Here is a 27551-nt window from a genome sequence, read left to right as displayed (position 1 = left end):
GCCTTGTGTGCCTTTTTCGGTCCCTAATGACTCACATAGTAGGGGCTTGATAACTACTCATGTTAACTTCCTCCCTCATCCATGTCCCCTTGTTACTTTATCAAACTGAGTATCCAAGTGCTCTGAATTCTCTGTAAGGAAGAAGGACCCTTCTCATTGCTGCCAGAATCCCCCTCCTGCCAACCTTATACTTTCATGGTGGCTGGATCCATGGATGGTGCAGCCCTCAACCTGAGCCATGTCTTTTCAGATTCCTATTGTAGCCCCTAACTAGACAAGTTCCTCTAGGGCAGGGAGTGTGTTTAATATGTATTTGTCTCTGTTCACACCAAACCTATGAGGCAGGTAATGTTACCATTTTCTAGGTGAGGAAGCAGGCTCACAGCTAGTAAGTGGAGACGCTGTGAGAGAGCCTTCCCTCTGACCCTGACCTGTCTGCAGCAGAAAGTAAGCTGCAAGTCTTTTTCCAAGAACCTGGCTCCTAACTCTCTTTCCGAAAGCAGGACAGGGCCACCCGGGGTCTATCATGGTGTTGTGTCACCATCTAGTGGCTCAGGTAAGCAGCAAAGCTCCTCCTTAGGATGGTCCCTCCTACGTGAAGATGGCAGACAGATCTTTTTGGTCTTGAGAGCAGCTTTGGTGAATGCTGAACATAAGGGCATAGATGCACAGCTCCTGCCCCTCTGGGCTGAGGCCTTGGAGTCCCTGACTGACTCCTGCTTTCAGAGCTGAAGTGCCTGTCCAAGCTCTCCCTGTTTGTATACGGTCCGTCTCAGTGCCTGGGCTGGTGTATCCAGCAAACACAAGCCTGTGCAGGGCGCGGGAAGTGCAGCGCTTGGATCCTGCACTCTACGCTCTGGTTTGCCCCATGTGTCATCACTGTCAGGAGCTGCTCCTCTGGTGTGTCTCTTATTACCAGCCCCTCTACACTGACCCTATGGTCCTGGGACAGCACTCAGCAATCCACATGGGCCCTGCTCACTCTGGGTGAGCCAGGCCCTACCAAGAACAAGCACAGGCAGGTTGGGAAAAGGCAATCGGCAATCTGTATTGGTGCCAATGGGCGGCTGTAGGGTCAGACGGAGATGCCAACAGTCAGCAAGGTTTGGGGGGAAAGGAGGCATGTGTCGGGAACACTGGGGAGAAGGGGGCTTCACATGGCACCGAACAACTCTCAGTCAGCAGCTGCCAGAACAAACCAGGCAGTGCCCTCATTTTCTCCTACTCTTGTCTCCTGGCACCCTGGCACCAGGGCACATATGCTTTTCTGTCCATTGTCCACTTCATTCCTAGAGTAGAGCTGGTGTGCTACAGGCATTTCATTCTCAAAACACTGAATACACACACTGGCATTTTTACTCATGCCCAGTCCATCTTTCTACTGTCCCCACAGCACTTAGCCCCGACGTCTTCTTCCACTGAGGACACCAGGGACAGGGACTGGGACTGGAGTGAGGCAAGGGCAGCACTCCACTCTCAGGGCCAGCGTGTGCCCAAGAATGAGTGCCCGTTGCGCTCTGTGCCAAGGCAGGTCCCTTGTCTCAGCCTAGTCCTGGCCCAGAAAGGACAGCCGTGGTGCTCGGCGCAGAGCGGGTAATGGAGTTACGCACAGGATCAAGTGGAGGGGAGAAGAGGGTCCAACTTAGGGAAATACACAGAGAAGAAGAAGACTACTTCTTGGACAAAGGGACAAAGGCAGGCTGAGCACCTTTGAAATGGTGCCCACCTATAGGTAAAGGCTGATTACAGAGATTAAAATTTACCATGAGAAGGAGAGATGCACATTTTCCAGGCCTTGGCCCTGTTAGAGCTTTTGTCTTTGAATCTCAATAAGCAAGCAAGAGTCTGAGCTTAACTTAGCTTCCCTTATTGATATAGAGACACCACTCAGCTCTGGTCCCCTGCATTCTGCTTGCAGCTTCCAGAACTCAGGCTCTTGAGTCTTCCATTTCCTCCTGCTTAGCAGTCCCCTTCCCATGGACAATCTCCTGTACCCTCAGCAGCCCTCTGGTTGGGCTGGGCTGGCTTTGCCTCCCCCATCTGTGGAAGTTTCCATTGTCTTATTTTGCCTAAGGGGAGCATGTTGGGGACCCAGCCAGGACCCTCCATGTTTCTCTTCCAGTGGGAGCCTCATATTTCTTTATACCTGCATGAAGAGGAGAGAGGTGATGGAAGAGAAAGTGAGACACAACTTAATAAGCTCCTGCCAGGTGGGAGAGGAAAGGCAGGCTCTTGGAGTCCCTTAATCATTGCCTTTCATCACTGCTTTCTATAATTAGGGCCCCCTTTTACCTCTTGGGTGAGGCATAACAAGCAAGAATGAGATTTACAACCTTAAACCAGTTATGCAGCATTTGACAGCTTGACAAAACAACATGGCAGACCTTACCCCATTTCCTCTTGGCCTGAGATCAACCCTGCTGGGTATTTAGGAACAAGCACACCCATTCATACATAGAGGTGTGAAGGTTCAGAGAACTTGAGGAAGGACCCTCAAGAGCAGGCGTCCTCAAACTACGGCCTGTAGGCCACATGCAGCCCACCTAAGACATTTATCCGGCCCGCCGGGTGTTTTTGCTGACGCTGCCAGTCCTGCTTAGCAGCTGACTCGTCCCGGGGTCCGCAGTCCAGCCCTCCAGTGGTCTGAGGGACAGTGAACTGGCCCCCTGTTTAAAAAGTTTGAGGACCCCTGGTCCAGAGATTCCGGATTCATAGCTCAGTGCTCTTGCTGCTCTAATAAAGCACCGACACCTGCCACCACACACACATAGGCCTTCTACAGAGGACCAGCTTGGGGCAGTGGTGATACACAGAAAAGCAAACTACTCCCACAGGCCTGGGTCAGTGTCAGGCTGTGTTGGGAGGAGCTGAGGCCTTGGGCATATTCCCTGAATTCCATACTCTCCTGTGATTGAGAGGTTGCTGAGACAGAAGCTATGATAATATATCTAAAGCTGGACAAAATTGCAGACAGAAAAATTGCTCATTAAATATCCCTTTTTTAACCATCTGCTGCTTGCCTTCCCCTTCCTGCTTCCCTTCAAGCCTGGCCCCAAGGGGCTCAGGTGCAGGGAGCTCTGCCTCTGTCCTTTCCCCTGCCCCCTCCTCCAGGGCAGGGCAGGATGGGTACTATTCAGAATGCTTCCAGCTTCCAGCAGGTCTTCCTGCTCTCCAGTTTTCTCCCTGAATGAAGTCTCCCTTAAGGGTAAGTCCTTCGTCAGGTAAGAGCTGGTCACCATGACCCCAGGGGGTCCTCCTCACATTTGCCATCTAGCCCAGGTGCATTAGCTCCTCATTAGCCAGAGGTTCCTGTTCAGAAGGGCCAAGGGAGGGGTCACCAGACCACCAGCACCAGCAGGTGGTCTTGGCTCAGCCTCAGCCAGCCCCTGCCTCAGCCACTAACCCATCCCTGCCACCTCCACACCCACCACCACCAGACAACAGGCAGAGAGCACACCAGGCCAGCCACCAACACCTGATTTGAATTTTCTTTGAGAGGCTTTGATTGGTAGCTGCTTGTTTCTGTATAACCCAGGCAGAAGGGCCAGACGGCCTTGGTTTCTGAACACAGGAGGCACGTGCAACTTAGTCTTAGTTGAGAGGGAGAACAATTTCTCCATCTCTGCCTCCTGTCCTAGGGGTATATCCTCCGAGGAAGAGGCTGCCAGCCTCCAGGGCATCTCAGACCCCATGGGAAGCCCTTCCTGAGCCCCATGCTTTGCTTGGGTTGAGAATCTTTAGAACAAGCTCCCAAGAAAAAAGAGAAAGTTAGAAAATTATCACATTGGAGGAGAGAGCATTTGTATGCAGCCTGCACTCTAAGAGCACTTTAGTCACAGACTTGAAGCAAATACTCACAAAAGTCATGGGACTTGAGGAAAATACTATCGCGGTTGGGTTAGGACCAGATTAGAGCTATGGAGACACATGGGGACAACAGAGACAGGTTAGTAGGAATGGGGCGTGGTGGGGGTTGACTGGCACATCCAGGGGCTGGTTCAGCACTCCCCAGCTCTGGGCTGGACGTGCTCTGACTGCTCAGTTTAAGGAAACTGAATACAGATTCCCCTAAGATGAGAGGATGGCAGAGGGGCAGCTTCAGCTCCCTGGAGGACTTACCCTCTGTTCCTGGTCAGGGATGCCTTCCAGGCCAGGACCTCTTTGTACACCAACCGGCAGAGGAACTGTGGGAAGCCCAGGGCCCAGAGGGGAGAGAGGGCACATTAGCACTGAGCATATGGTTCCCAGTGTTAAGGGTCACCCATGGGAGGTAGAGTAGCCTCAGCAAGGGCAGCTGTTATCAGTGTCCCGGAACCCCCAATGGCCAGTGCTTTGGACCTCCCATCTGGGGGGATAGAGCATCCCCCAGTACCCTTCTTTGTGCCCCCAGAACTCTTACCAGGCAGGCCAGGATGTCGGCAGAGATAAGCATGTAGAAGACGTTGTTCCAGCCCGTGGGAGAGATGAGCCCAGCCAGCAGAGGCCCCAGAGCAGCACCTGTGTGGGGCCCAAGGTTGTGAGGAAGGGGGTCCCATACCCCCCACCTGCTCACCAGGGGGCAGTGTAGCAGGGTGGGGGGAGGCTGCCCACAACAAGGCTCAGCTGCTGGGGCTAGTCACACACCTATGGAACCGGTACCGTCGATGATGGCTGTGACAGTGGACAGGGCCTTGGCATTGCCTTGCAGACTCTTGTGAGTACCCTGGGAAGAGACAGCAGAGGGGAGCTCCAGCTGCATGGCAGCACCCCACAAGTGAACAAGGCAGAAGAAGAGCTGACTTGGGGAAGGTGGTGTCTGGGGTGCGGGCTAGAGAGGAAAGAGGGGCCCATGGTAGGTTCTGAGGAACTTTGAGGGTCTTGCCTATGCAGAGTAGGAAAGAGGGAATGGACCCAGAGACAGTGGCCTTGACCAGCCCTCAGAGTGCTCCCTGGTACCTGGGAGGTGCCCAGCTTACCAGGTCAGCGGAAACAGCAGTGGTGATGAGTGCATAAGGGCCATTGACCAGGGCCCCACAGATGATCAGCATCACTGGGACAGCAGCAGAGACAAGCCATCAGAGAGGAGGGGCCGCCAAGTCCCAGCCCCGTGGCAGGAGCACCCCAGGCCCCTGGCCTTCCCAGCCCCCTCCACCGATGGCCCCTCATGGGGCCCCAGGGCAGTGGCCAGAAGGACTTGTGACCTCTTCTCACCTATGGAGCTGGTGATCCCATTCTGGCCAATGTAGTTGTACAGGAACATCTGAGAGAGGAGAGGGAGATGCACAGTCACAGCCAGGCTCAGCTCTGCTAGACTGGAGCCCCGAAATTTGACTCAGCCGTCCCCTGCCCTGGAGCCCCAGAGGTCACCTTAGTCCTTTCTCCTCACACAGCCAGAACATGGCCATCTGCTATTTCCCTTTTCCCCTTCTCCTCTCACATTTACCCTTAACCTCCTCTCCTTTTCTTGGTCAAGAGGTTTAGCCACTGCTCTCCCTCTTCTCCACCAAGGGCAGCTAGTCACTGTCCCTTTCCAAATCCTCAATCTGCATCTCTTCCCAAGGTGACTGCTCCTCTGTTGACCTGGCTTCTCCTCCCATAACAATGTGCAGAAAGGTACACATGGGCACACAGGCAGAGGCCCGCACAGGCCCTGCTCATACACGCACTTTGCCCGTGAGGTTATACGCACCATGGGGGCAGCCAAGATCAGCATGATGCAGCATGTGGTGGCCCTGCCGTTGGTGTGGTCAGATATGAGCCCTGCCACGATGCCGCCTGGAACACACACCCACTCATACATTGCCACCCACACAAGGCCCTGCCATCCCCTCACCTGTGCCCAGCTCTACATCATCAGGCCACCCTGCCCTGGCGTGGGCCTGGCATCAAGAACCTGGTTGCTGCAGGAGGACAAACTCAAGGGCCATCCTCCTGCTCCAGCTGGCCAGGAGCAGAAATGAGAATAAACCCAGAAGGCAGTATTTTTTCTAGTGCCACCTGCCCAGGTTGCACCACAATAGGCCTGTCCTTTCTTTCTGCCCCACACAAGAGAAAACAGGAAGGCAGCCTACTGGCAAAGCAGGGCAGGGCCTCACCTATGATGCCACCAACGTCAAAGAGTGTAGATAGGTCTCCAGCCTCCTTGGCACTAAAGTGAGCTGTGGAACACAAACAGATGAGGTCAGACCCTGCCTGCAGGATCCCTGCCAAGCACTGACCAGGCTTAGAACCTACTCTCCTGAGGGAGGAGCCAAAATTCACGGAGCAGTGACCAGCTAGGCTCCCAGAGCCAGTGTGCTGCAGTTTGGGACTGACACCCTTTTGGCCCCCTGCAGGGTGATCTTGACCCCTCAGAACAGCCTCCCCTGCAAGCCCAGGGACCTGGCCCCTGAGAACCCTGCCTTACCACTACCTTTCCCCTGGAGCACCATGGCCCTCCCTGAGCCCTCAGCCCAGCCCTTTCCTAGTTCCAGCCCTGCCCAGCCTCAGGCTGGACTAGAAGCTGCTCACATCTACCTGTGCTCATGAACAGAGCCAGGAAGGAAACTTGCAGGGAAATGGGGGCTTTGAGTCACAGGCCCTGGCTCCAGGGTTAGAAAAAGGAATGTCCAGAAGCTCCAATTGTAGCCCAACTGAAACCTCAAGATTGCTTCCTACTCTGAAGTCAGCATCAAGGCCACAGAGCAGAGTCAAGTGTCCAGGAAACTGCCCTAGTACTCCTCCACTGTTGCAGAGGGAGGCCCCAGGTAGAGCTACAGCTCAAGCCCTGGTGGTGACTAATTCCTAGAGTATGCCATTGGTGGCATTGTCCCCCCTCTGGCTGGGGGGAGTTGGGTGAAAGGTTCTGGCCTTGCTTAGAGGTTCCTAGAGGCTGAGGAGGGTGGGGCAGGCTGCCTAGTCCTCAATTCAGGTCCAAGATAGGGTTGGGGTCTAGGGTTCTGTGTACAGGGTAATCCTACCTATATACTGGCATCACCTATGTCACCATGACAAGACAAGCCTCCTTTCCTACAAGAGACGGACTTGGCCTCCTCAAGACCCCTTCCCCACACCTTCTCTTGCACTCACCCACATTGAAGATGTACAGAGGTAGCCAGTAGAGGAAGGTGTAACTGACCAGCTTGGCAAAAAGCAGACACAAAGAGAACTCGATCACACCCTGGGGAGTGGGACAGAGGACATGATGGAAAGGGAGCCATAGATCCTTGGTTCAGCAGTGGTCCCAAGGGCTGGCTCTTTACACCACCCAGAACTTTCCCTCATCTGCCACACCAAGCAGCCCCAATAGATACCCAAGCATGTGGCTGATGCTCAATGTTGTTTTGAGACAAATCTTTCTGAGTAAGCCACCCACCTTAACACATCTATAAAGAAATTCTGGAAACTGTAGATCACCCAAGCATTCCATCTCCTGATAATCCAACAGGAAAGTCTAGAGAGCCCTTTTTGTCCATCCTTTCCACACACTTCTCACCGGGATCCGGAGTGCCCCAAGGAAGCTGATGGCAGAAGGCTCCTCACAGGGCTCCTTGGAACATCTGGTTGCAGTGTTAAGGCCACTCTCCCTATTAGAGTAGAGGCCATTCCCAGGGTCTTCAAGGTTATCCTGGTCCTCGTCTGGCCCACCCTGAGCAGAGGAGAGGAGCCTTTGCTGGGCATGTCCGTGCACCCCCTCCCACTGGCTGCAGGGATAGCCCAGGGACAGACCTGGGGCTCCCAGGCTGGAAGAGGCACACGTCTCTCTCCCAGGCCCTCCTGACCTGCCAGGCCCATCGGGTTGTGCAGGACCAACCTAAGGCCTGACCTTGGGCCTATGAAGTCACTGTGTGGCCAGGGCTGCAGCCTGCATGGGTCCCACCTTCTGGGGGAAGAGGGCAGGGGGAGGCTGCTGCCACTTACATGGTGCTGGGGAGGGCTGCAGTCCACATCTTCAGGGTCTGGAAAAAGAAACCTTCTAAGAAGCTTCCCAACAGGAGCTCCCACTGGAGCTGACCCATCCTGGGAGCCAGACCCACCTCCTGTCCCTAAGGTGGCCAGTGTAGATCACTGTAGGAGGGAGCAGGAATGGGGCTCAGGAGACCAGGTGTCTGAGCCTGGCTGTCCTAACAACCTGTGGTGTCACCATTGCCTCTGGAACTTCAGTGCTCTTATTTTTATTTTACTTTCAGGAGTGGCTATAATGCCTGGGCTAGCTAATAAGGCTGTCTGTGCTGAATATAAGACATGGTTACAATAAGAATGTCCTAGAATTTCACCTTCCACTTTCACACCTCTCAGTTTCAACTGCTGCTTGCCCAGCACCCATGTGGGGCCAGGCATTTAAACTCTGGTGTCTCACTTAAACCTGCAAAAATCATCCAGTGATGATTGTACTATTATTGTTATTTTACAAACAAGAAAACCCAAGTTCTGAGAGGTTGTTTGTCCAAAGTCACACAGTGGTCCCCCTTCTGTGGCTAGCAAGCTTTCAGCAAACCCAGCTCCTTCTCCCAGAAATGAAGCACTTAGAGGTCCACTCACATTCGATGAGGAAGAGGAAGGTGATAACACCAACGGCAGCAGTGATGACGCCAGGCACAATGAACGACAGGCCCCACTGGTCATTCACCCAGATGCCGGCGATCAGGGAGCCCAGGATGTTGCCCACAGACGTGTGGGAATTCCACACGCCCATGATGAGGCCTCGTCTGGAGGGGACAGTTGGAGGGGGGAGTAGGAAAAGTGAAAAGAGAGGCACACTGCAGCAGCTGCACGAGGGGGTCCCCCTCCTAGCTCCCTGGGCAAGTACTGACAAAGCTGTGGCCACCATGAGGGTATAGGCCCCATGGTTTCACTCCAAAGTAGTATCCTTAGTAAGGGGTGATTTCTGACCCTCCTAGGGGACATCTGGTAATGGCTAGAGATGGTCACGACTCAGGGTGTCCTCCCAGCATGCAGTTGGCAGATGTCGGTATTCTGCTGAACACCCTGCAATGCCTAAGACAGCCCCCAAGCCAGGGTCTGACAGCCCTGGGGGGCAACAATGCCAAGGGTAAGGAATCCAGCTCTAAAACAATTTTTTGTGGCACACAAGCCAGTTCGAGGAGAACAGTTTTATAGGCTTCTTTTTGTCTTCATTCAAAATGGAAATTCATCTATTATGAGAAAAAAGCATAGCTAAAGTTGCCTGTTTTATGGGTTAAAGTCTTGTCCACGGGAAAGTCAGCCCTGCTCTGTAGCTACTGAAATGCTGCCTTGTGTCTCAGTGTGTGAACATCAGGGACAAGGAGGCTGGGCTCTCCTCTTCCCTTCCCCCCTGCCCCCCCACCCCAATTATGTTAGAGGCCACAGGTGACAGCCGTGGGATCCTAGCCCTCCTGATCCTTCCTGCTCCTCCATGGGCACACTCACTTTCCCTTCCCGAACCAGTTGCCAACGCAAGCCACCACGGAGGGCCAGCCTGTGGTCTGGACGAGTCCATTGCAGATCTGTGGAGAGCAGAGTAGTGAGAACAGGCCTGGGCCATGCCGCCAGCTCCACACTCCCACTGCTCTGGGTACACAAGCTTCAATAGCAAAGCTGAGGGCCTACCCCACCCCATACTGCAAACACTGCTGTCCCTCACACACCCTGACATCACCGGCTGGCTTCTCCTGTACTTCAAGACTGTTTAGGCAGAGGCCAAGCCCTAAGTGCATGGGAAGTGACCTTAGCCCAGTACTCAAGGCAGTGTCACTGAGCAAATGAAGGCACATGGGATTGGGACCCCGTGTAGTGTGCTAGAGGAGGGCTAGACAGGGGACAGGAGTCCAGTCTTAAACTGCTATGGCCTGGGGGCACTGGGGAGGACTAGCGGTCTCCAGGGTCCTTTCTGAGATGAGAATAGAGGCCTGAGTGGGAGACAGAGACCCATACCTGGATGAGCACAAAGTACCAGAGCATGTGGATGTTCCAGAAATATCCCAAACCAAAGAGGGAGGTGAAGAGGCCGCTGAGCAGCATTCCTGCCGAGAGGTAATAGCGGAGGGGGAGCCGCTCCCCAAACATCCCACTGTGGAGGAGAGTAGGGTTTGTGGTCAGGCCCCTCCCTGTGGGCTCCTCAATGCTCCACCACCCCATTCTCCCCAGCACGCTGTGAGCTCTGTCTGCGATGTGTCAGGGTGACCTCAGTGCCCCCCAGCTTGCTCTGGACCTGCTTCCCCCCTGGCAGTGCTGCTCATCTTCCTTCCCCGTGACTGGCTCGCCTGGATTCACTTGCCTTTCGGAGCAGTCTCGTGCCTCACTTTCATGGCTTCACCTACTACCCATACGCTAACCAAGCGCTCAACCACAGAGCTCCAGACCCCATCTGTCTCCCAGAGTTTCAGGATCATATCCAGATGCCCCTGGACACCTTTACTCAAGATCCCCAAAGCAGAGGAAAGGTTGGTGGGATTGCCCCAGGTGTGTCAAGGGGAGGCAGCAGCTCTGAGCTGTCCTACCTGCTCGGTCACAGGCTGGGCCTCTCTCATTACCTGATGAACATGCCAATGGCGTACGCCACCAGGAAGGCATTGTCCACGGCCCCCAATAACTCCTTGTAGTTGTCCTTGTCTGAAAGCAGATGGGAAAGACAGAAAGCTGGCTGCCTATCTGCCCTTGCAGGAGGCCTGCTCTGGCTCTGGATAACCCTTCCTTGAGGAGGAAGGGATGGGGAGTTGGGAAGAGAGACCTGCCCTGTTCTTACCAAATGGGGCCCAGCTGCACCACGTGGTGTCATTGAGACTGTGGCTGTCATTGATGGGTTTGATCAGCTCCGTGCAGTTCTGGTGCAGCCGGCTCTGGAGCAGCAATGGGATGACAGGTCAGAGGTCATGTCATTGTTTCAGAGCCCACTCTCCCCAGAGGGGAACAGGCAACCTCCTGCCCCAACCACACCCGTGCCACTGCCTACCACCGGATCCCACGCTGCCCTCTGCTAGCACCTCCTTCCGTAGGAGCTGACTATGGGAAAATTGGCCATACTAGGCCCACGAGGATCCTTGCTCTCCTATTCCAACTGCACCCACCAACTATGGTTGACTTGTGAATAAACTTGAAAGGAGCACCTGGGGAAAAAAGCTACTGAAAGTGGGAGCCCTACTAAAAAAAAAAAAAAAAAAGTGGGAGCCCTCCAGGGTGAAGAACAGACTGGGTGGCCGTGGTAAGGGAATAGGAAGGATGCTCTGGACTGAGGTCTGGACCCCTCTGTGGAAGGGCCCTGCATCTGCTGTACTCTTCTGTCCGCTGGCCCAGCCTCACCTTGACCACACTGATGGGCTTCCTGGACATGTGGTAACAGGTATAGATGAGGAAGGTCAGCAGCAGAACGAAGCCTCGGAACCTGCAGGAGGAGACGGTGTCAGTGTTAGCAGGAAGTTGGCTCTGGTCACAGCTACCTGGGCTGTCTGGCAGCCCCACAGCTTCAGCACCACCAACCTTTTCCTGCAGGCTCCCCTTCCACACACAAGTTCCTCAGGGCAGAGGTTAAAGGGAGGCTAGGAATAGATGCTGGGGTGTTCAGGGAGGCCGCTGACAGACCCTGCTCAGCACCAGTGGAAACCAAACCCCTCCTCCTGCCCACCGCCTGCCAGCGCCTCTGCTTTTCTCTGGCCTTTGGGTGTGTGTGTGGGGGAGAGGTGAGGGCAGGGATTTGAGTGGTTTTAAAATGTCAGAAATAATGGGGTGGGAGAAGGGTTTGTCTTTAAGTGAGATCCACACTCATTTTAAGCTTAGAACACAGCAGACCTAGGCCTGCTTCAGTCCAAACTGTGGGAAGGAGGCAGCAGTGGGGCAGCTGGTGACAGAGCCCAAGCCTCCCTCCCAGTCCCAGTCCATCCGTTCCACTGGACAGAAAGCTCATTCTTTCCATCTGTGGCTCACATGCCACATGCACCTTCTTCCACCCCTCCAGCTCATCCCATGCACTGGTCTGGGATGGAAAGAACACTCCAGAAGCACCACTGACAGTTTCCACTGTGCCCACTCCAGAGGCTAGGGAAGGACCCTCTGAGCCCTCCTGAGTCACTGTCTGCTTCCCCAGAAGGACAATCAGCTGAGACTAGTCAGCAGAAAGCACATGGAAAACAGACCTCAGAATGAATCCTCCGCCCAGGAGGAAGGATGAGGTATTAGGAAAGACCCAGAACCTTGGCTCATTAAAGATCTCGTGGAGAAGAGTGGGAGGAACCTTCCATCCCTTGGCCCCATGAACTTGAAGCAGAATACTGAGTGCTCACTCTGCCCTCCTGAAGAATCTGCCTCTAAACCCCTGATTCACTTCCATCAAACAGGCCAGGATGCAATGCAGGCTACCACTTGTGAAACCCAGGGGTATTTCAATGAAGACTGAATTTAAACTGGGCTACTAGGCCCCTTCCCATGCCTCTCCTGGACTGACCTTCCCACTTGGGGCCCCCAGTTCTCTTTCTTGAGAGAATGAAATTGCACTTGCCCTCTCCATTACTTTGCCTAAACAATTTTCTGTGCCTTTCCATCCCATCAAGAATGAAGTTCCAGGGCGGTGCCTGTGGCTCAAAGGAATGTCGCCGGCCCCATATGCCGGAGATGGCGGGTTCAAACCCAGCCCTGGCCAAGAAAAAAAAAGAATGAAGTTCCAACTGTGTAGTCTGGATTCCAGGCAGCTTTTCTGGCTACCAGTTTCCAAAGGTGTGTAGATCACAGAGATCCTCCAAGGCCATGAGCGTACAGGGAAGTTGGGTACAGGTGCCTGCCACGGTGACTGACACCAGCAAGCTGGTGGCAGCAGTGTTTTCTGGGTTCCACCAATTGCCATATGACTCATGACTTCTTCAGGGACTTCTAAACCCTAAGGAAAATGCTCCGAGATAATCTAGAGAGGGTGCCCAGCTGGCCTCTTCAACGAAGAAAACTGTAGCCTACAGACAGCACCCACCGGGGCTCCTGCCAGGCACACTGCCTGGTCTAGGGGGGAGCAGGCACTGTGAGTGATACTTCTCACTAAGTTCCCATGTAGAAAGTTCCTAAGACTTTTCTGCCTCTAGTTTCCTCATCGGTTGCACAGGGATGATAGCACCAACCCCATCTATCTCACTAAAGGAGTGAACACAATATTACTCTCACTGGAGTCCCGGCTCAGCTGAGCCTGCCTTGCCTGACCACATGGATGTGCCAGGGCCCTTGCTGGGATGTTTGTTCATTGATCTTAGTGACAAATCAGATCCTTTCTGGGTCTGAAAGATCCCCATGAACTTGAGGCCCCACAGGAGCACCTGGCTATGACTATTCTCTCATGACAGGCCTGACAGTAAGGCCCTTGCCAGCTCTGGAGCCCTAGTGCTGATTGGGAACCAGGGTGCACCTCAGAACATATGCTGAGCCTTTCCAAGGCTGGGCAGAGGCAATGGGAGCTCAAAGGGACAGCGTGGCTGCCAGCACCCTTTCTCTTTCCACGCCCCCCCCCATGCTGCTTCAATCCAGGACCTCAGCTCCCCTCCCCTGTCTGTCTCCTGCCTGTGGTCCAAGTATTCTTCTTACCTGCTCCATGTCCCTTTTGTCTGGAGTCCTGGCCCTCCCAACCCTTGGAGGAGGAGTTGGGCCAGAGGGCAGACAAAGTCATACCTGTTTCTAACATCCTGGTTCTCTTTGGCAGAAACAAGACTGCTCTCCTGTCCACTCTGTGCCCATCCTATGCCAGGCATCATGCTAGGGACCCAGCAATAGGAAGAGAAACGATAGAGGGGGTGAGACCTAAGTGCACGGGTCAGGGGAAAGAGACAGAACTGGTGTCACGATGCTATGGACAGACTGCAAGTGGCCCTGCGTAATGTGGGAGCACAGAAGAGGGACACCCAGCCCAGTGGGATGACAGAAGCATCAGGATTCCAGGAGGTGGGGCTTCAGCTGCCTCTTCAAAAACAAGTAGGAGGTGGCCAGGTCAGGCTGGGGCAGGGAGGATAAGTCAGAAAGAGGAAGCAGTGTGTGCAAAAGCACTGAGGCATGAAATAACACTACCTGTTTGGGGAACTCTGTGTCGTCCAGGATATCTGAAGGTGGACAGAGCCAAGCATGGAAGGGGGTGTGCCTATGCAGGAGGCAGGGCCAGGCCACACAGAGCCCTGGGTGCTAAGCCATGGAGTGTAGGCTTTCTTTTGAGGGTGATGGGAAGCCAGTGAGGGGGCTGGGGTTTCCTAGGCCAGGGTACTTTGGACACCATCCAGGCCAAGCCAGATAAAATCCCAGGGCTCTCCCCTGTGGATTTTGGCAGAAGGCCCATCAGGCCCCCTCACTGAAGAGCAGGGCTAATTCCCTGTGCCTTTTCCATCCTGCCAGCTATACCCTAGAACATGGCAGCATCCCCAGGGACCCTACGTGGTGTATTGCAAGGAGCTGATGTCTAGAAGAGAAAAGAGCAGGGACTTAGGATTCAGGCAGAAACTGGTCTCATTCCTTAAATCTGTTTGCTTATCTGAAAAGTTGAGTTTATCCCCTTTCTGCAGACAGGAAGCTGATGTATATAATAGTTCTTCAATCATTCCTGACATTCCAATGGGCACTTAAAAATGACAGCAGTATGTTTCTGATTTTCAGATGAGGATGAACTGAAGGGGCTGAGTCAGCTCTGTTAGGGTGGGGTCAAAGGCTGGGACCAAACCCCTCTGGTTGGTGGGGGTTCCAGGTAGATTCACCTGGAAGGTAGAGATTTGGATGCCTGCATGGACTCCTCTTCCCCAGATCCCCTGAGGCTGCTGGAGCCCGCCCCTTTCCTGGGGTGGGTTTGAGTGCCTCTAGGTAGGGGGCTGCTGGGGCCTTCCCACCTGGTCCTTAGGAGAGACAGGGGGATCCCTATAACATCCTGAGATTCCAGACCTGCCATCCTCCAGGGTCTGGCCTGATTTCTTGCCAAGCTCTGATACCCAAGATTGCAGGCCAGTCATGACTCCTGGGGGCAGGGGGTTCTCAGCTGTGCTGTGTGATGCTTGGTGCTGGGACTTCCTGCCTGGACTCCAGGGACGTGGAAGGATACACTCTGGGTCCTGCCCTAGCTGGGCGCAGAGGGATTGGAGCTAGGCCTCCTCCTCCTTTCCATCCTCTCTGTCAGCTGTTCTGAGAAAAAGGCCAAGGGTACACTGACCAAAGGGGCCTGGGGACATGGGTCCAAGTAAGGGCCAGTTAGGCTGAGGCCAGGCTGCCAGGTCACACTAACCCACCCAAGTCAGCTAACATGTTCTTGTCACATGTAGAACCCGTAGGTTTCACTTCCTCACAAATCAAGAGGTCTCAGAAGGGGATCAGGGGACAAAATGTGCAAACTTTGGCCTTGCCTGGCTAGCGCCAGGGTGGCTATGAAGGGAAGGATGGGAGCTCAGGGCAGGGCTGGGCTGAGCCAGCAGGCCAAGGACCAAAGGCCCCCAGACCATTCCAGGTGGAGCTGGCTGCCCCATGACCCTCTAAGTCTTTGTTAGCAAAAATGGCATTTCTTAGAGTTCCCCTCCCCGCCGGAGCCAACCCCTTACTGGTTACTGAATAACCAAGTCAGTTAGAAGTGGTCTTGCTATCTCTTAAAGGTTAGCTGACTAACTTATGCTTTCGAAGGAGCTTGATAATAACATTATCGATCTCTTGTTAAGACTTTGCACTAGAAATGCTTCTGGAGTAAGAACAAGGAACAGTACTTCCCAAAGCAGCAACTATCTAAAAACAAACCCCAAAGGACCTACCACTACCACCACCACGACAAAACATCCAAGAATAAATGGCACAGCAGAAGGACACTACTGACCTTAGGAGACAGTAGAAACAAGCTCCCTAGTCATCCCCGCTTTCCCCCATGGCCACCTAGTCATTCAGGTTGGCTGTGGCTGCAGGTGACCTTGGCACTTGCCCTGAGGGAATGAACTCGGTGGCCTGTTCTTTGATTTACCTGTTCTGAGACTCAGCAGATCTGAGAAGGACAGAGGGCTGGGCACAGTAAGATCCATGCTAGGCTGATGGTAACAGTCCCTGCCCCCTGCCAAGTCCTCCATTGTCAATGGGAGAAATCATGGCCAGGGGGAAAGTCTGGCCAGGAACAGATCCGCAGCAGAAGAGCCTGAACCAGGTGGTCAGCGCTCATGATGGGACAAGGACAGGCCCCGTCTAGGAGGGCTCTGAGGAAGGCAGGCACAGAGCTCTCTCAGGGTGAGAGCCAGCCCAAGGAGCCCTCTCTTGTTGGCCTTCCTGTAGCTGGGATTCCAAGTGTGGCCCCAAGGTTCTTCCCAGAGAAGAGAGCCATTGGCTGATAGCTAGAAGGAACTCAGGACTTTCCAGACAGCTTGGTGGCTAAGATGATGATCTTTTTTAGCAAAGAGGAAAATATGGTATAGATTGTTTTGCTTTGAGAAGCAAGCTGAGTAGGGGAACCCTGGATGTTGAGACAAAATAAATGAAAAGACATGGTTTTCAGCTCAGAATGAAGTTTTGTTTAGGCAACTGGAGTAATGAGGAAGAGTGCGAGAGAGTTCGCAGGTTTACAAGAGGCGGCGGACAGGTATTAAGTGGGCCACTCTTCCGAAGAAAGGTTGTGTAAATAGCACAGATGGAAGTGTGTTGATGGCAGAGCTGTAGTCCTGGCCAGGGGGTAAGATGACGGCCTTCCTCTCAGCACTCCTCACCCTTACCCACTCCTTCTCTGCAGCAGGAAGGATCCAGGTGAGGATCCTGGATGAACCAGAGGCCAAAAGGAGAGCAAGGACACTGCCACCCCTCCATGTACACACACGCCAACTTAGCAGTCCAATAAGGGGGAGCCCTGGGCTTCAGGGATTCTGCCACTGGGTCTTTTCTCAATTCTGTTGTTACTTTGTCAACTGTGACCTCAGCACTCAGGTGGTGCAGCTGAACTGGAAGAAAGAAGGCCTTGACCCACTGCCACACAGATGATTTCAAAATGCTTGCTACCAACCTAGGCCTCCTGGGCCTGAGTCACAGCCCCACCCAAAGCTAGTGAGGCACAGGCGAGGGAAAGAGGAAACAGCAGGGAGGAAGAGGAAGCACAGAGCTGGGGGAGAAGCTGGCAGTCACTGGGGTCGACCCCTCCACAGGGTCACATGAAGAATGGGCCTGGTGCAGCCTCCCTCCAGCACCCCGATCTTCCTTTCAGAGCAGCCTCTTCCCCTCACAGCTCACTTTAAGCAGCTCATCCTCTGCCCTTAGCAGGCAGCTCTTCGCAGTCATCAGGAAAATAGGACAAGAGACAACTGTGGAGGCAGCATCCTGGCCCCTCATCTGACTAAGGCCACCGGGAATAGGGAAAGGATGTTAGACCCAAAGAGGCTGAGTCTCAGTTTCGCTTCTGCCTCTGACTGTGACCACAAGCAAGTTGTTTAACTTCAATAAGACAATAAACTTGGCCTCTTTGCCTTTTCTTTGTCGTGACCATGGCAGCCCTTCACTGTCTATGGCAGGTGTCCTCAAACTGCGGCCCACCTAGGACATTTATCCAGCCCACCGGGTGTTTTTGCTGCCACTGCTTGTCCTGCTTAGCAGCCAACTCGTCCCACAGCCTGCAGTCCAGCCCTCCAATGGTCTGAGGAACAGTGAACTAGCCCCCTGTTTAAAAAGTTTGAGGACCCCTGGTCTATGGTGAACGCATCTTGCTCTGTGAGCCTATGTGTAGCTCTTACTCTGTAAACCAAACTTTCTTTTTCTCAGTAAAACTTCCTTTACTTGAAATAAAAAAGACAATGAGCTCCTGCTGCACAGATTGTTATAAGAATTAAATGAGATATGATGGACGCGAAAGGCTCTGGCACTCAGCAGGTTTTCTCCAGATGAGCATCTGAAGGTTGTTCTCCTGCGTCTCCCTAAAGGTGGGCGGCAGGGCAGAACCATCTGTCCTCGCCACAGCTCAGCCATGGCCTTTTCCAGCTCACAGGGCCAGATCAGGTGTGGGGAAAACAGCGTTGTGGGAGTTCAGGACTCCTGCTCTTCCTGCCCGCCCAATCCACCCATTCCTGCTCATCCAGCTGCCGTGTTGCTGCCTCTCTCCTCCCACAGGCTGCTCTTCTCCACATCCTGAGCTGTCTCCCTCACCAGGCTCTGGGAGATGGGCCCAGACACAGAGGCACCAGCCAGTCATCTCCCATGCTGCCAGCTGCCCCCAGACACACCCACACTGACGCTGGCACAGAAGGGAGGACCCTGCCAGCCTGGACCCGGGAACGTGCAGTGCCTGTGGTTCTGAAACGCCACAGAAAAGTCATCCACACACCCTGACAGAGAGGAGGAGGAAGAGTAACAGCTCCTCAGTCTCCGACTCTTTTCCTTTCTGAGACACAGTCTTACTCTGTCCCCTGGGTAGACGGCCATGGTGTCATCCTAGTTCACAACAACCTCCAACTCCTGAGTTCAAGGGATCCTCCTGCCTCAGCCTCCAAGTAGCTGGACTACAGGCATCCATCACAATGGCTGGCTAATTTTTCTATTTTTAGTAGAGACAGGGTCTCCCTCTGGCTCAGGAGCTCTGGAACTCCCCCGCCCCTACCTCAGCCTCCCAGCGTGCTGGGATGACAGGCCCAAGCCTCAGTCTCTGACTCTTGTTTGGCCATGGCTGCCTCTGCATTACTTCAGTTTATAGAAGAGTCCAAGGCCTGGGCCAACCTACCTTCAGCTTCCTACCCTGTCTTCTTCACTTCTGCTTACATGCCCTCCTTGAGGCCGTGTGAAAAAAGTTAAATGTGACAGACTTTTATTTCTAATTTTTCATTTCTAATTTTCAGACTTTAAGTCTTTATCTCTGTTTCCCTCCACTCTAGTTCTACTTTGTTTAGCACAGGAAAGGGCTGGGTTAACATCTCTCTGTAATAATATCATCACTAATAGGAGCCACCGTGTACTGCATGCTTCCTGTATGCCAAGTAATTGCCACATGTACTCTCTGATATTTTTTTTTTTTTTTTTTTTTTTGAGACAGAGCCTCAAGCTGTCCCCCTGGGTAGAGTGCCGTGGCATTACAGCTCACAGCAACCTCCAACTCCTGGGCTCAAGCGAGTCTCTTGCCTCTGCCTCCCAAGTAGCTGGGACCACAGGCGCCCGCCACAACGCCTGGCTATTTTTTGGTTGCAGCCATCATTGTTGTTTGGCGGGTCCGGGCTGGGGATTCGAACCCGCCACCTTAGGTGTACGTGGCTGGCGCCTTAGCCGGTTGAGCTATAGGCGCCGAGCCCTACTCTCTGATATTTTAAGTGTCAGACCTGCTCAGCAAAGCAGCCCTCTTCAAAATCACCTCTGCTGACCTCCTTCCCTGGGGGGTCCTCTGCATGGCCCAGTACATGTGAAACATCACTCTTTGGCACTCAATGCACAGTGAAGGCCTCCCAAATTGCTGAATTGTGTTGTGTGTACACACTCCCTCTCTAGCTGGGTCCTTAGTTCCAGAAGGCAGCACCCCATCTTCATTGTGTTTCAGGCCTCACAGTTCAGCATACAGTTATGTTTAGTGTTTGATAGGAATCCAAGCCTATATTCATCAGGCAAGAAAGAAAAGGATGCCTATTGAGTACCCACCATCAGCCACGAGGAGTCACGGGTGTTTACATATATTATCATCACACTCAAGAACCTACCTGACTTTGACTGATTAGGAAACTGGGGCTTGGTAAAGTTAACTATTCAAGGCCCACAGTGGTGAAACGACTTTAAATGAAATCTGTCTTAATTGCAGGGATGCTGGAAAACCTGGTTGGTAAACTCACACACTTTGAAAAGCGTCCAGGGATTGTGGCTGGAGAAAACCATGTTACGTGTACTCCTGAACTTTTCTAAAACACTGGTGTATGACAGACCCAGTGTTCTGAAATATCCCCATTTTCTCTGAAATATCAGTTACTTTGGTTAAAAGATATAATTAATATACACAAAGGAGACTTTTCAAGGAACAAGCGGCAGAGAGGTCTGACTTTTGAGCACATAGTGATAAATGTGTTTTTGTTTATTAAGCAGACAAAGTTTCATCCTAAATGAAGTGGCTGGTGAAATGAAAAAGAGGACAGTGAAAGACAAAACCTACTCAACAAATTTGTAAAAGATTTGTGGAAAGGGAATTGGATTTGCTTGGATCACAGTATATGCACATAATGAGTGTGAAAATAAGCCATTAAGTGTTAACATTTTCCCAAAGCTGGCTCAGTTTAGGTGAGTTATTTCATAGTATTTTTAAAAAGGAGAGCACCTAGAAAATGATGAAGATTTCTTCTTTAAAAAAGAGATATTAGGAATAATTTTGGTGTATTTGATATGTTATTACTACATGAGACAACTGTCAAATCAGAAGAGATAGCCTTCTCCAGTTTAAATTTATATAGGTAAATGTCATTATTTATATAATATAAGTATTCCAGAAATGCCATGCTGTCCGAGAAGTTGCACAGATTTCCCAGGGCCTTCTCTGGCAGTGACATGTTTTGTTTTTCAGCACCCTGCTAGTGATTCGCCTGGTGACAACAGTATAGTGTTAGCAATCATTATTTCAGTTGTGATTTAAAATGTTACAGGGCTGCAACTTCTGAAATTTCAATCTACCATCTTTCAAGGCCATTGGTTTTCAAGGATTAATTCCAGACTTACTGAATCTCTTTAGTTGATAGTCTTGGTAGACTGTATTATGTCAACTGTGTCTCAGGGTTTTTATGTGCTGTATCTCCCCCCTGAGGGAGAGCTCCCCACTGTGAGCCCCGCAAGGTGGCTCACACCTGTAATCCTAGCACTCTGGGAGGCCAAAGTGGGTAGATTGCTTGAGTTCAGGAGTTTGAGACCAGCCTGAGCAAGAGTGAGACCTGGTCTCTACTAAAAATAGAAAAATTAGCCAGGCATTGTGATGGATGCCTGTAGTTCTAGCTACTCAGGAGGCTTGGGCAGGAGGATTGCTGGAGCTTAGGAGTTCCAGACCAGCCTGACTGAGCAACAGCAAGACTCTGTCTCTACTAAATAGAAAAAACTAGCCAGGCATGATGGTGCATGCCTCTAGTCCCACTGGAGAGGCTAAGGCAAGATCACTTGGGCCCAAGAGTTTGAGGTTGATGTGAGTTATGATGACACCATGGCACTCTACCCAGGGCAACAGAGTGAGACTCTGTCTCAAAAAACAAATAAATAAACAAAAACCCAAAATAAACTTTTTTCCTTCTGTAAAAATTATGTTCATCCATTTTTATAAATTCACATGTTTGCTATCTTCTTTGAAATTAGCCTTATTATGTTTTTAGACATTGTCCAAAATTATTTTTAGAATGGTTTCTTTTTGATTTGTATACCACAGGGGCAACCAAATTTCCTTATCAACTGCATTATTCTTATTATGAATTCGCATCAAATTGTTCACTTTTGGAAATTATCAGTAGTAAGTTAATCAGCACTTTTTAAGTATCTGTCACCATAGATAGTTTTAATTTTACTCTGTTGCTTCCTGCAATCAATTATAGAATAAAATTTTATTTTATGTATTTTTTGAGATGGGGGTCTCATTATGCTGCCCAGTGCAGTGGCTATTATTCACAGGGGTGATCACAGCATAACACACTATAGTTCTGAACTCCCAGGCTCAAGCAATCCTCCTGCCTCGGACTCCCAAGTAGGTGGAACTATTGGTGCTCCACTGGACCTGACACGCCAGAGTTTTAATCTTTAACAACCAAGAACTGTCTCAGAAAAACCCCGTACTGCTTTGTTCTATAGCTGATTACAGTCACTCTTGGGTACATACTGCTCATGGTACCACTTAGACACTTTGAACACTTGCTGGTAGTTTGAGTCAGGAGTTCCAGAACTCTTTAGTCAAGAAGCAGATGGGTTTTTGAGATTGTTAACCCTTGAGATTCAGAGGAACAGAACTAATCCCATAAGACCAAACGAACTGATAAAGAATGACTACCCTTTAAAATGTTGTTGATGTTGTTACAGTGCAGTATTTTTGGATATATATAAGGAAGAACTTTCCCTTTCTTCTTAGGCTATATATATTAAGACATAACAATTTGTAGACTCTGCTTTTGTAAACTGAAATGCAATGTTTATAAATACTTAATTCTCCCTATATGACTTCTCAGAATTCAGAAACTCTTACCCAGTGTCTTGCTTTACATGGCAATATGATTATTCGCATAGGTTCAATAAGAATTTGTCCTCTTGGCTCGGCGCCTGTGGCTCAAGAGGCTAAGGCGCCAGCCACATACACCTAAGGTGGCGAGTTCGAATCCCCAGCCCGGGCCTGCCAAACAACAATGATGGCTGCAACCAAAAAATGGCCGGGCGTTGTGGCGGGCGCCTGTAGTCCCAGCTACTTGGGAGGCTGAGGTAGGAGACTCGCTTGAGCCCAGGAGTTGGAGGTTGCTGTGAGCGTGATGCCATGGCACTCTACCCAGGGGGATAGCTTGAGGCTCCGTCTAAAAAAAAAAAAAAAAAGAATTTGTCCTCTTTTTTACTATGACATAATTACAAAAATTAAGTTATATAACTGAGGCCTTTCCTGGAATGTTGTTTTTGATCAGAATGCCCATTTAATCAGATGTATCCAGCCCCTTTTAAGGAACTTTAAGGAATTCATTGTATGGAGCTAATACTAATAGAACCCTCCCAAGAAGACTGGCTAGTGGGTTCTCAGTTTTATAGGCAAAAAGGAAGGTAACTCCCTGGCCAGGCCAGAAAACATAGGATATTTGAGACCTTGAGAAGAAAGGAATTTGCCCAAAATTTATAGGTATATCAGGTTAAACCTGAGGGAGACAGTTTCTCGGCTTGGGCTTCCTAATCTCAGGACAATAAATAGTTAAAGGCTTTTAAAAATCTAAGATTCAGGCAGCGCCTGTGGCTCAAGGAGTAGGGCACCAGCCCCATATGCTGGAGGTTCTAAGCCAGTCCCAGCCAAAAACTGCAAAAAAAAAAAAAAAAACACCCCAAACAAACAAACAAACAAAAAGCTAAGATTCCTTAAGAAAATTTCCAGCAAAACAAACTTAATAAGGCCTATAAGGTAAACTAACATCTTGGTGTACCTATGTAAATAATCATATATCTAATGAGACTAGATTTATTTTGTGATCAAGAATAATCTTCCTAGGAGACTATTTATTAAAAAAGATTTGTACTGCAAAATTTGGATTTAGTCAAAAGGCTGCACTAAAGGACCCAGAGAGCCACATGTGACCCCAAAGCTGTAGACAGGTTATCATATTCTAGCCTTTTATTCACCTTGATCTACTTTATAATTCTTCAAGGTGGTAGGTAACTTATGAGTCATGGAAAATATGTCTATGAAGATAGTTTCAGTAGTCTTCTCTCCTAACCTGTGGAAAAACCAGTTTGACCTCAATATTCCTAATCTATATATAAATGAGTATGTTCTTTAGATCCTCTTTTTATTTTATTCTTTCTTCATAATCCTATTTATTTTCTTTCTGCCCTTACCAATACTATTTATTCTTAAAATCAGTACATGGGCTTCACCAAACCACTCAAAGTGACCATGGCACAAAATGTTAGGAAACCCTGTGGTGCAAAATGTGCAGCAGTCCTGGGCAGAGTCTTAAACTGTGGTGAAATACATACACCATATGTTTAGCACTGAGTCATTTTAAAGAATACAGTTTGGTGGTAATGAAGACATTCACACTATGGTGCAGCCATTTCCACCATCCAACTCCAGAATTGTTTTCATCTCCCCCTCCTCCCAACCCCCCCTTTTCCTCCTCTGGATTCTCTTTTGAATTGATTACAACATCTGATTCCTTCATGATGAGTAAAATAAAATCTTTAACACATATTAATTTTTATACCCTTAATGAGAGTCATGATTTTAATCTTTTTCTGAAAAAATATTTTTTAACAATCCCCAAATCAAAAAAGACCAGGTAAGTAATTGATATGAGTAAAGAAGGCTGTGAGAACTGTCACCTGCTGAAAAGTGCCTAGAGCAGGACTGAGAGGGTTGGGGACAAAAGACTTTCTGTTTCAACCAGGACAAGTTGGTGATCTAAAAGGGGTGATCTAAAGGGGACTTTTCATTCTTATTAATTTACTTTGGAAATTTAGGTCCGAGATTGCTACATCATCTATTTTCAAGAGAAGATAGGCATCTATTTTTGTTAAAATTTATAATTTGTAAATGATGGCAGCTAATACAGTATTTTAAAAGTGAGCAAACAAACAAACAAAAAAACCCTGCTCCAACATTTGACTGCCTCTGACGGAGTCAGCTGAAATATCTCCACCCACCATCCGCTGTGGCGGGGAGGAGAACTGGGGAAGCCAGCTGCCCACAGTTGGGGGAGATGTGGAGCAGCTGCAGCTCGGCTTCGGGGAGGCATGCCCTTTCCAGGGGTGTCTCTCCGGGCTGGAACTCCCAAGGCAAGCTCCCAGGACCACGGACTTCTGACTTTGGTGTTACCCAAAGAGTAAAAGAGACCAAAAAGGACATTCATGTCCCCTGATGGCCACCTTTTATCCTGCCCCCTCCACCCCCCTCTTCTGTTCCCCAGCCTGCAAGTCCAGGTCCCCCAGGTACTCAATGCCAGGAAAGTGAGGTGCTTTTAAGGTACTCCAGGGTGTGTGTGTGTGTGTGTGTGTGTGTGTGTGTGTAGTGGGGAGATTGGCAAACAGGAAATGATGGGGACCCTTCCAGGCAGCCTACTCTTCAGCAGTGTCACAGAGCCAGCGTCACAAAGTTCGGGGGTACCGCAGAGTTAGGCAGGGAGTATCTGTAAATCTTCCAGGCTGGCGCCGCTGAAGGAACCCGGGACTAGATGCTGACAAACCCTCGAGGCGACGCTGGGGCCAACCTAGTCTGTCTCCCGAGGCTACCCCGGCGGTCCTGGCCAGCCGGGAGCTGCTCGGCTGGCGCGCCTCCCTCCCCCAGCCCAGCTCACCAGCTGTCCCGGGAGAAGGTGCGGAGGAACCAGACACCCGGTGCCAGGGAAGACCGCATCCTGCCCGACCGGTACCCGAAGCTGAGTCGACGGAGGAGGGCACAGAGCCGGGCGCGTGTTCCCGACCGGCTGTCAGCGGGTTTTAAATGCCCCGCCGGCCGGCCCGCCCTGGCCCCGCGGGCCCCAGGACGGCAGCCTCCGCCCAGTTCCACCTGACCGCCCTCAGGGTCCGGCCCAGCGCAAACTGGCTGGCCATCCCCAGCCCCGTTCGCTAGCACCTGAGTTTTTGCGCTTTGCCTCCCCAGCCAGCTCAGTTTCTGGGGCTCCTCTTTCTGCCCTGCGCTTTCTGCCTCACTGCCCTTGGAGGAAATGAAAGTAGCTATCCCAGACATTGTCCGCTTTGCGTGACGTTCGCGGCCGCCCGCAGCCGTCCCCACAGTGCTTCCTATCCTGGGAAACAGTGGGCCCTGACACAGAACTGGGACACTGGGGCTAGAGCCCCAGTGGTCCTCCACATCACACTGATCTGAGCGCGTTCGCCTTTGGGTTTTTCAGGGAGGGACCATATTTAGCCCCAAACACACCTTCCAACCTCAAGCTAAGGCTTCCCGCTGCTCAGGGATGAGCCAGCCAGGACCCCACCATTCCCCCTTCTCCGGCACTGGCCTCCCTTCTACTTTCTGGAGACAAGCAGCCAGGTGGCAGCGAAGGGCCAGGAGGAGTTACTACATAGGGACTTCCCCGCCTCTAGCTAGTCCAAGATTTCAGGCCATATTTTCACATACAAGGAGATACTGTGAGATCCTTGCGTATAAACCCAAGGGTGAACTATTGAGGGATGGAAAAGGAAGTATTCAGGGCATTTGTCCTCACAGGCTTTTTCAAGCCCTCAGGTCCTTATGTCCTTTTGAAAAAAATAGGGAGAACATTTGTTTCCTTGTCTAAAAGGCCCTAAACAGCCTTAAGGATATGCCCTCATGGTAGTATGGCTATTGTGGTGTGCCACCAAGTAGCTGGGAGCTACCCAAGTGTTCAGCCCTGACGCCACCCTGCCCCTAACTCCTAGGAGTGCCTAGTCTCTAAGAGCAAGATCAGGGTCAGGGAAGTGGTGTGACAACTCCACCACAAGTATTAGGACCCAGAATAATCAGCTTGGCTGCTACTAGCCCTGGAGTCAAGCAAAAAAGAGGGTAAGCAGAGTTGTTAAACTCTCTGGTAATCCCAGGCAGTCAGGGGCATAGGTCTAGTGGCAGGCATGAAGAGAGCAACCAGCCAAGGACAAGAGGGAGGAACAAATCAGTAGATTAAGTAGAGTGCAGAGAGGTAAACGCCAGAGGAAGAGTATTGCTGACAGCAGCTCCCTTAATCAAATCCCTAATCACACCACACCGTGCCCGTGTGCATTCATTTAATTCTCACAAGTCTCCTAGGTGGCTATTATACATCTGGGTTGGGCGACTTCCTATCTTTGCTTGCACCATCCCAGGAGACACCTGTTGTTCCGGAATGTATGAAGGACCAGCTCTGCAGTTGACAGTGCCAGGTACCCCCTTTTAAGAGGTAGAAAATAAACTAGAGGGATGAGCTGATACAGGAAGAGAACTACTTACTTCTAAGGAACTAAAGGGCAGTTTATAAACTTGGAACAAAAATGGACCAAGGCAGCTGAAGTTCCATGATGCTCCATAGGAGGACTAGGTGGACACCATCAGAGGAATGGAAGAGACCATCTCCAGAGCTTCCAGGTGCTAGGCAGACTTCAGGAGGGTGGGGCACCTGTCTTTCCATTTCAGACAGAAGTCAAGGACTGTCACTACTGCTCATTTTCCTTCTTCACTCTGGAGAAGCTGTGTTCCTGCCTCTCAGGGGGCCATGCTTGCCTGGTGCTAGAACTTCCAGAAAGACAATGAGGATATGCCCTCATGGCAGTATGGCTGTTATAGTGTACCACTGAGTAGCTGGGAGCAAGGCCAGTCCCAAAACAGTCTTTGCCTTGTCCCCACTACTCCTAGGGTGCATTCCAGCCATGCACCCCTGTTCAGGGGCCAGGATGGCAGCAGAAACACTCCTACCAATGCTGGAACTCTTCCTCACTTGCTCCTGCAGGTGAGCTGGGTCACCTCTTTGCTCCCTGTTGCTTGAGAGAGTGACAAAGAGGGATATTATGGCTCAGTAGTCCTTCCACTTGGCCACACGGCCTTACTGCTCTCGACTCACCTTCTCACAGTGTCTTACTGTCTGCACCTGTCCACACAGGACCCCCTCAAACCCTGCAGGAAATGCCCTCTGTTTGAAGGAAACAGGAGGGCAAGGAGGAGCTACTGAACCAATATCTGAAGGAAAAGATCCTCACTTCTTATATTAATAGCCTTACAATTTGTCAAAAATGCTCTTCTTAGTGAGATTTCAGTATCTGGAGTATTTAAAATAATAATAGCTTATTTTATTTTTGTGACACTTTACTCTAGCCATGTATACATCCTTGTCAACCACAAATTATTCAATGTGTGTTATCACAATGCTTACAGTAACTCATTGAGATAAATTGTGTATATGTACATACACAGATATACACACAAAAATACATAATATTAAGGATTTTGCTGGTCATACATGTTCTGTTAAACTTGTTGATCCTTTTTAATGACTCTGATCCTTTGACCCCTTATTTTTTTCTTGTTTATTATGGCTGTTGGA

General features: G+C 50.9%; 1 protein-coding gene across 2 annotated transcripts; it reads right to left on the bottom strand.

The window, feature by feature from the left end:
* Positions 1 to 1023: 1023 nt before the first annotated feature.
* On the bottom strand, positions 1024 to 25178 carry SLC37A2 (solute carrier family 37 member 2). Of its 2 annotated transcripts, none has more exons than XM_023517354.1 (18): positions 24855 to 25145; positions 11239 to 11320; positions 10685 to 10778; positions 10473 to 10551; positions 9874 to 10009; positions 9370 to 9446; positions 8500 to 8666; positions 7879 to 7916; positions 7454 to 7606; positions 7048 to 7138; positions 6075 to 6137; positions 5669 to 5754; positions 5191 to 5239; positions 4956 to 5029; positions 4624 to 4702; positions 4400 to 4497; positions 4120 to 4184; positions 1024 to 2146 (listed from the first exon to the last, which is right to left on the bottom strand). In XM_023517354.1, the coding sequence occupies exons 1-18, from the start codon at positions 24911 to 24913 to the stop codon at positions 2131 to 2133; spliced, it is 1506 nt and encodes a 501-aa protein (XP_023373122.1). In that variant the 5' UTR covers positions 24914 to 25145; the 3' UTR covers positions 1024 to 2130. The 2 variants fall into 2 exon arrangements, with proteins under 2 accessions (XP_023373122.1, XP_023373123.1); XM_023517355.1 differs by lacking the exon at positions 1024 to 2146 and adding an exon at positions 3849 to 3915 and having other exon boundaries at positions 24855 to 25178.
* Positions 25179 to 27551: the final 2373 nt, after the last annotated feature.

Source organism: Otolemur garnettii, unplaced genomic scaffold (genome assembly GCF_000181295.1).
Source record: "Otolemur garnettii isolate 467f Iridium unplaced genomic scaffold, OtoGar3 scaffold00108, whole genome shotgun sequence".
Classification (NCBI taxonomy): domain Eukaryota; kingdom Metazoa; phylum Chordata; class Mammalia; order Primates; family Galagidae; genus Otolemur; species Otolemur garnettii.
The sequence above is the reverse complement of the archived record's forward strand: the minus strand, read 5'-3'. Positions and strand labels throughout refer to the sequence as shown.

Coding starts and splice junctions, on each gene's coding strand:
- SLC37A2 (XM_023517355.1), bottom strand. CDS start 24,913: ATGCGGTCTTCCCTGGCACCGGGTGTCTGGTTCCTCCGCACCTTCTCC. Junction 11,321..24,854: donor ACCTTCTCCCGGGACAGCTG/GTGAGCTGGGCT, acceptor CTCCTCCTGCAG/GTTCCGAGGCTTCGTTCTGC. Junction 10,010..10,472: donor GCCATTGGCATGTTCATCAG/GTAATGAGAGAG, acceptor TCTCCTCCACAG/TGGGATGTTTGGGGAGCGGC.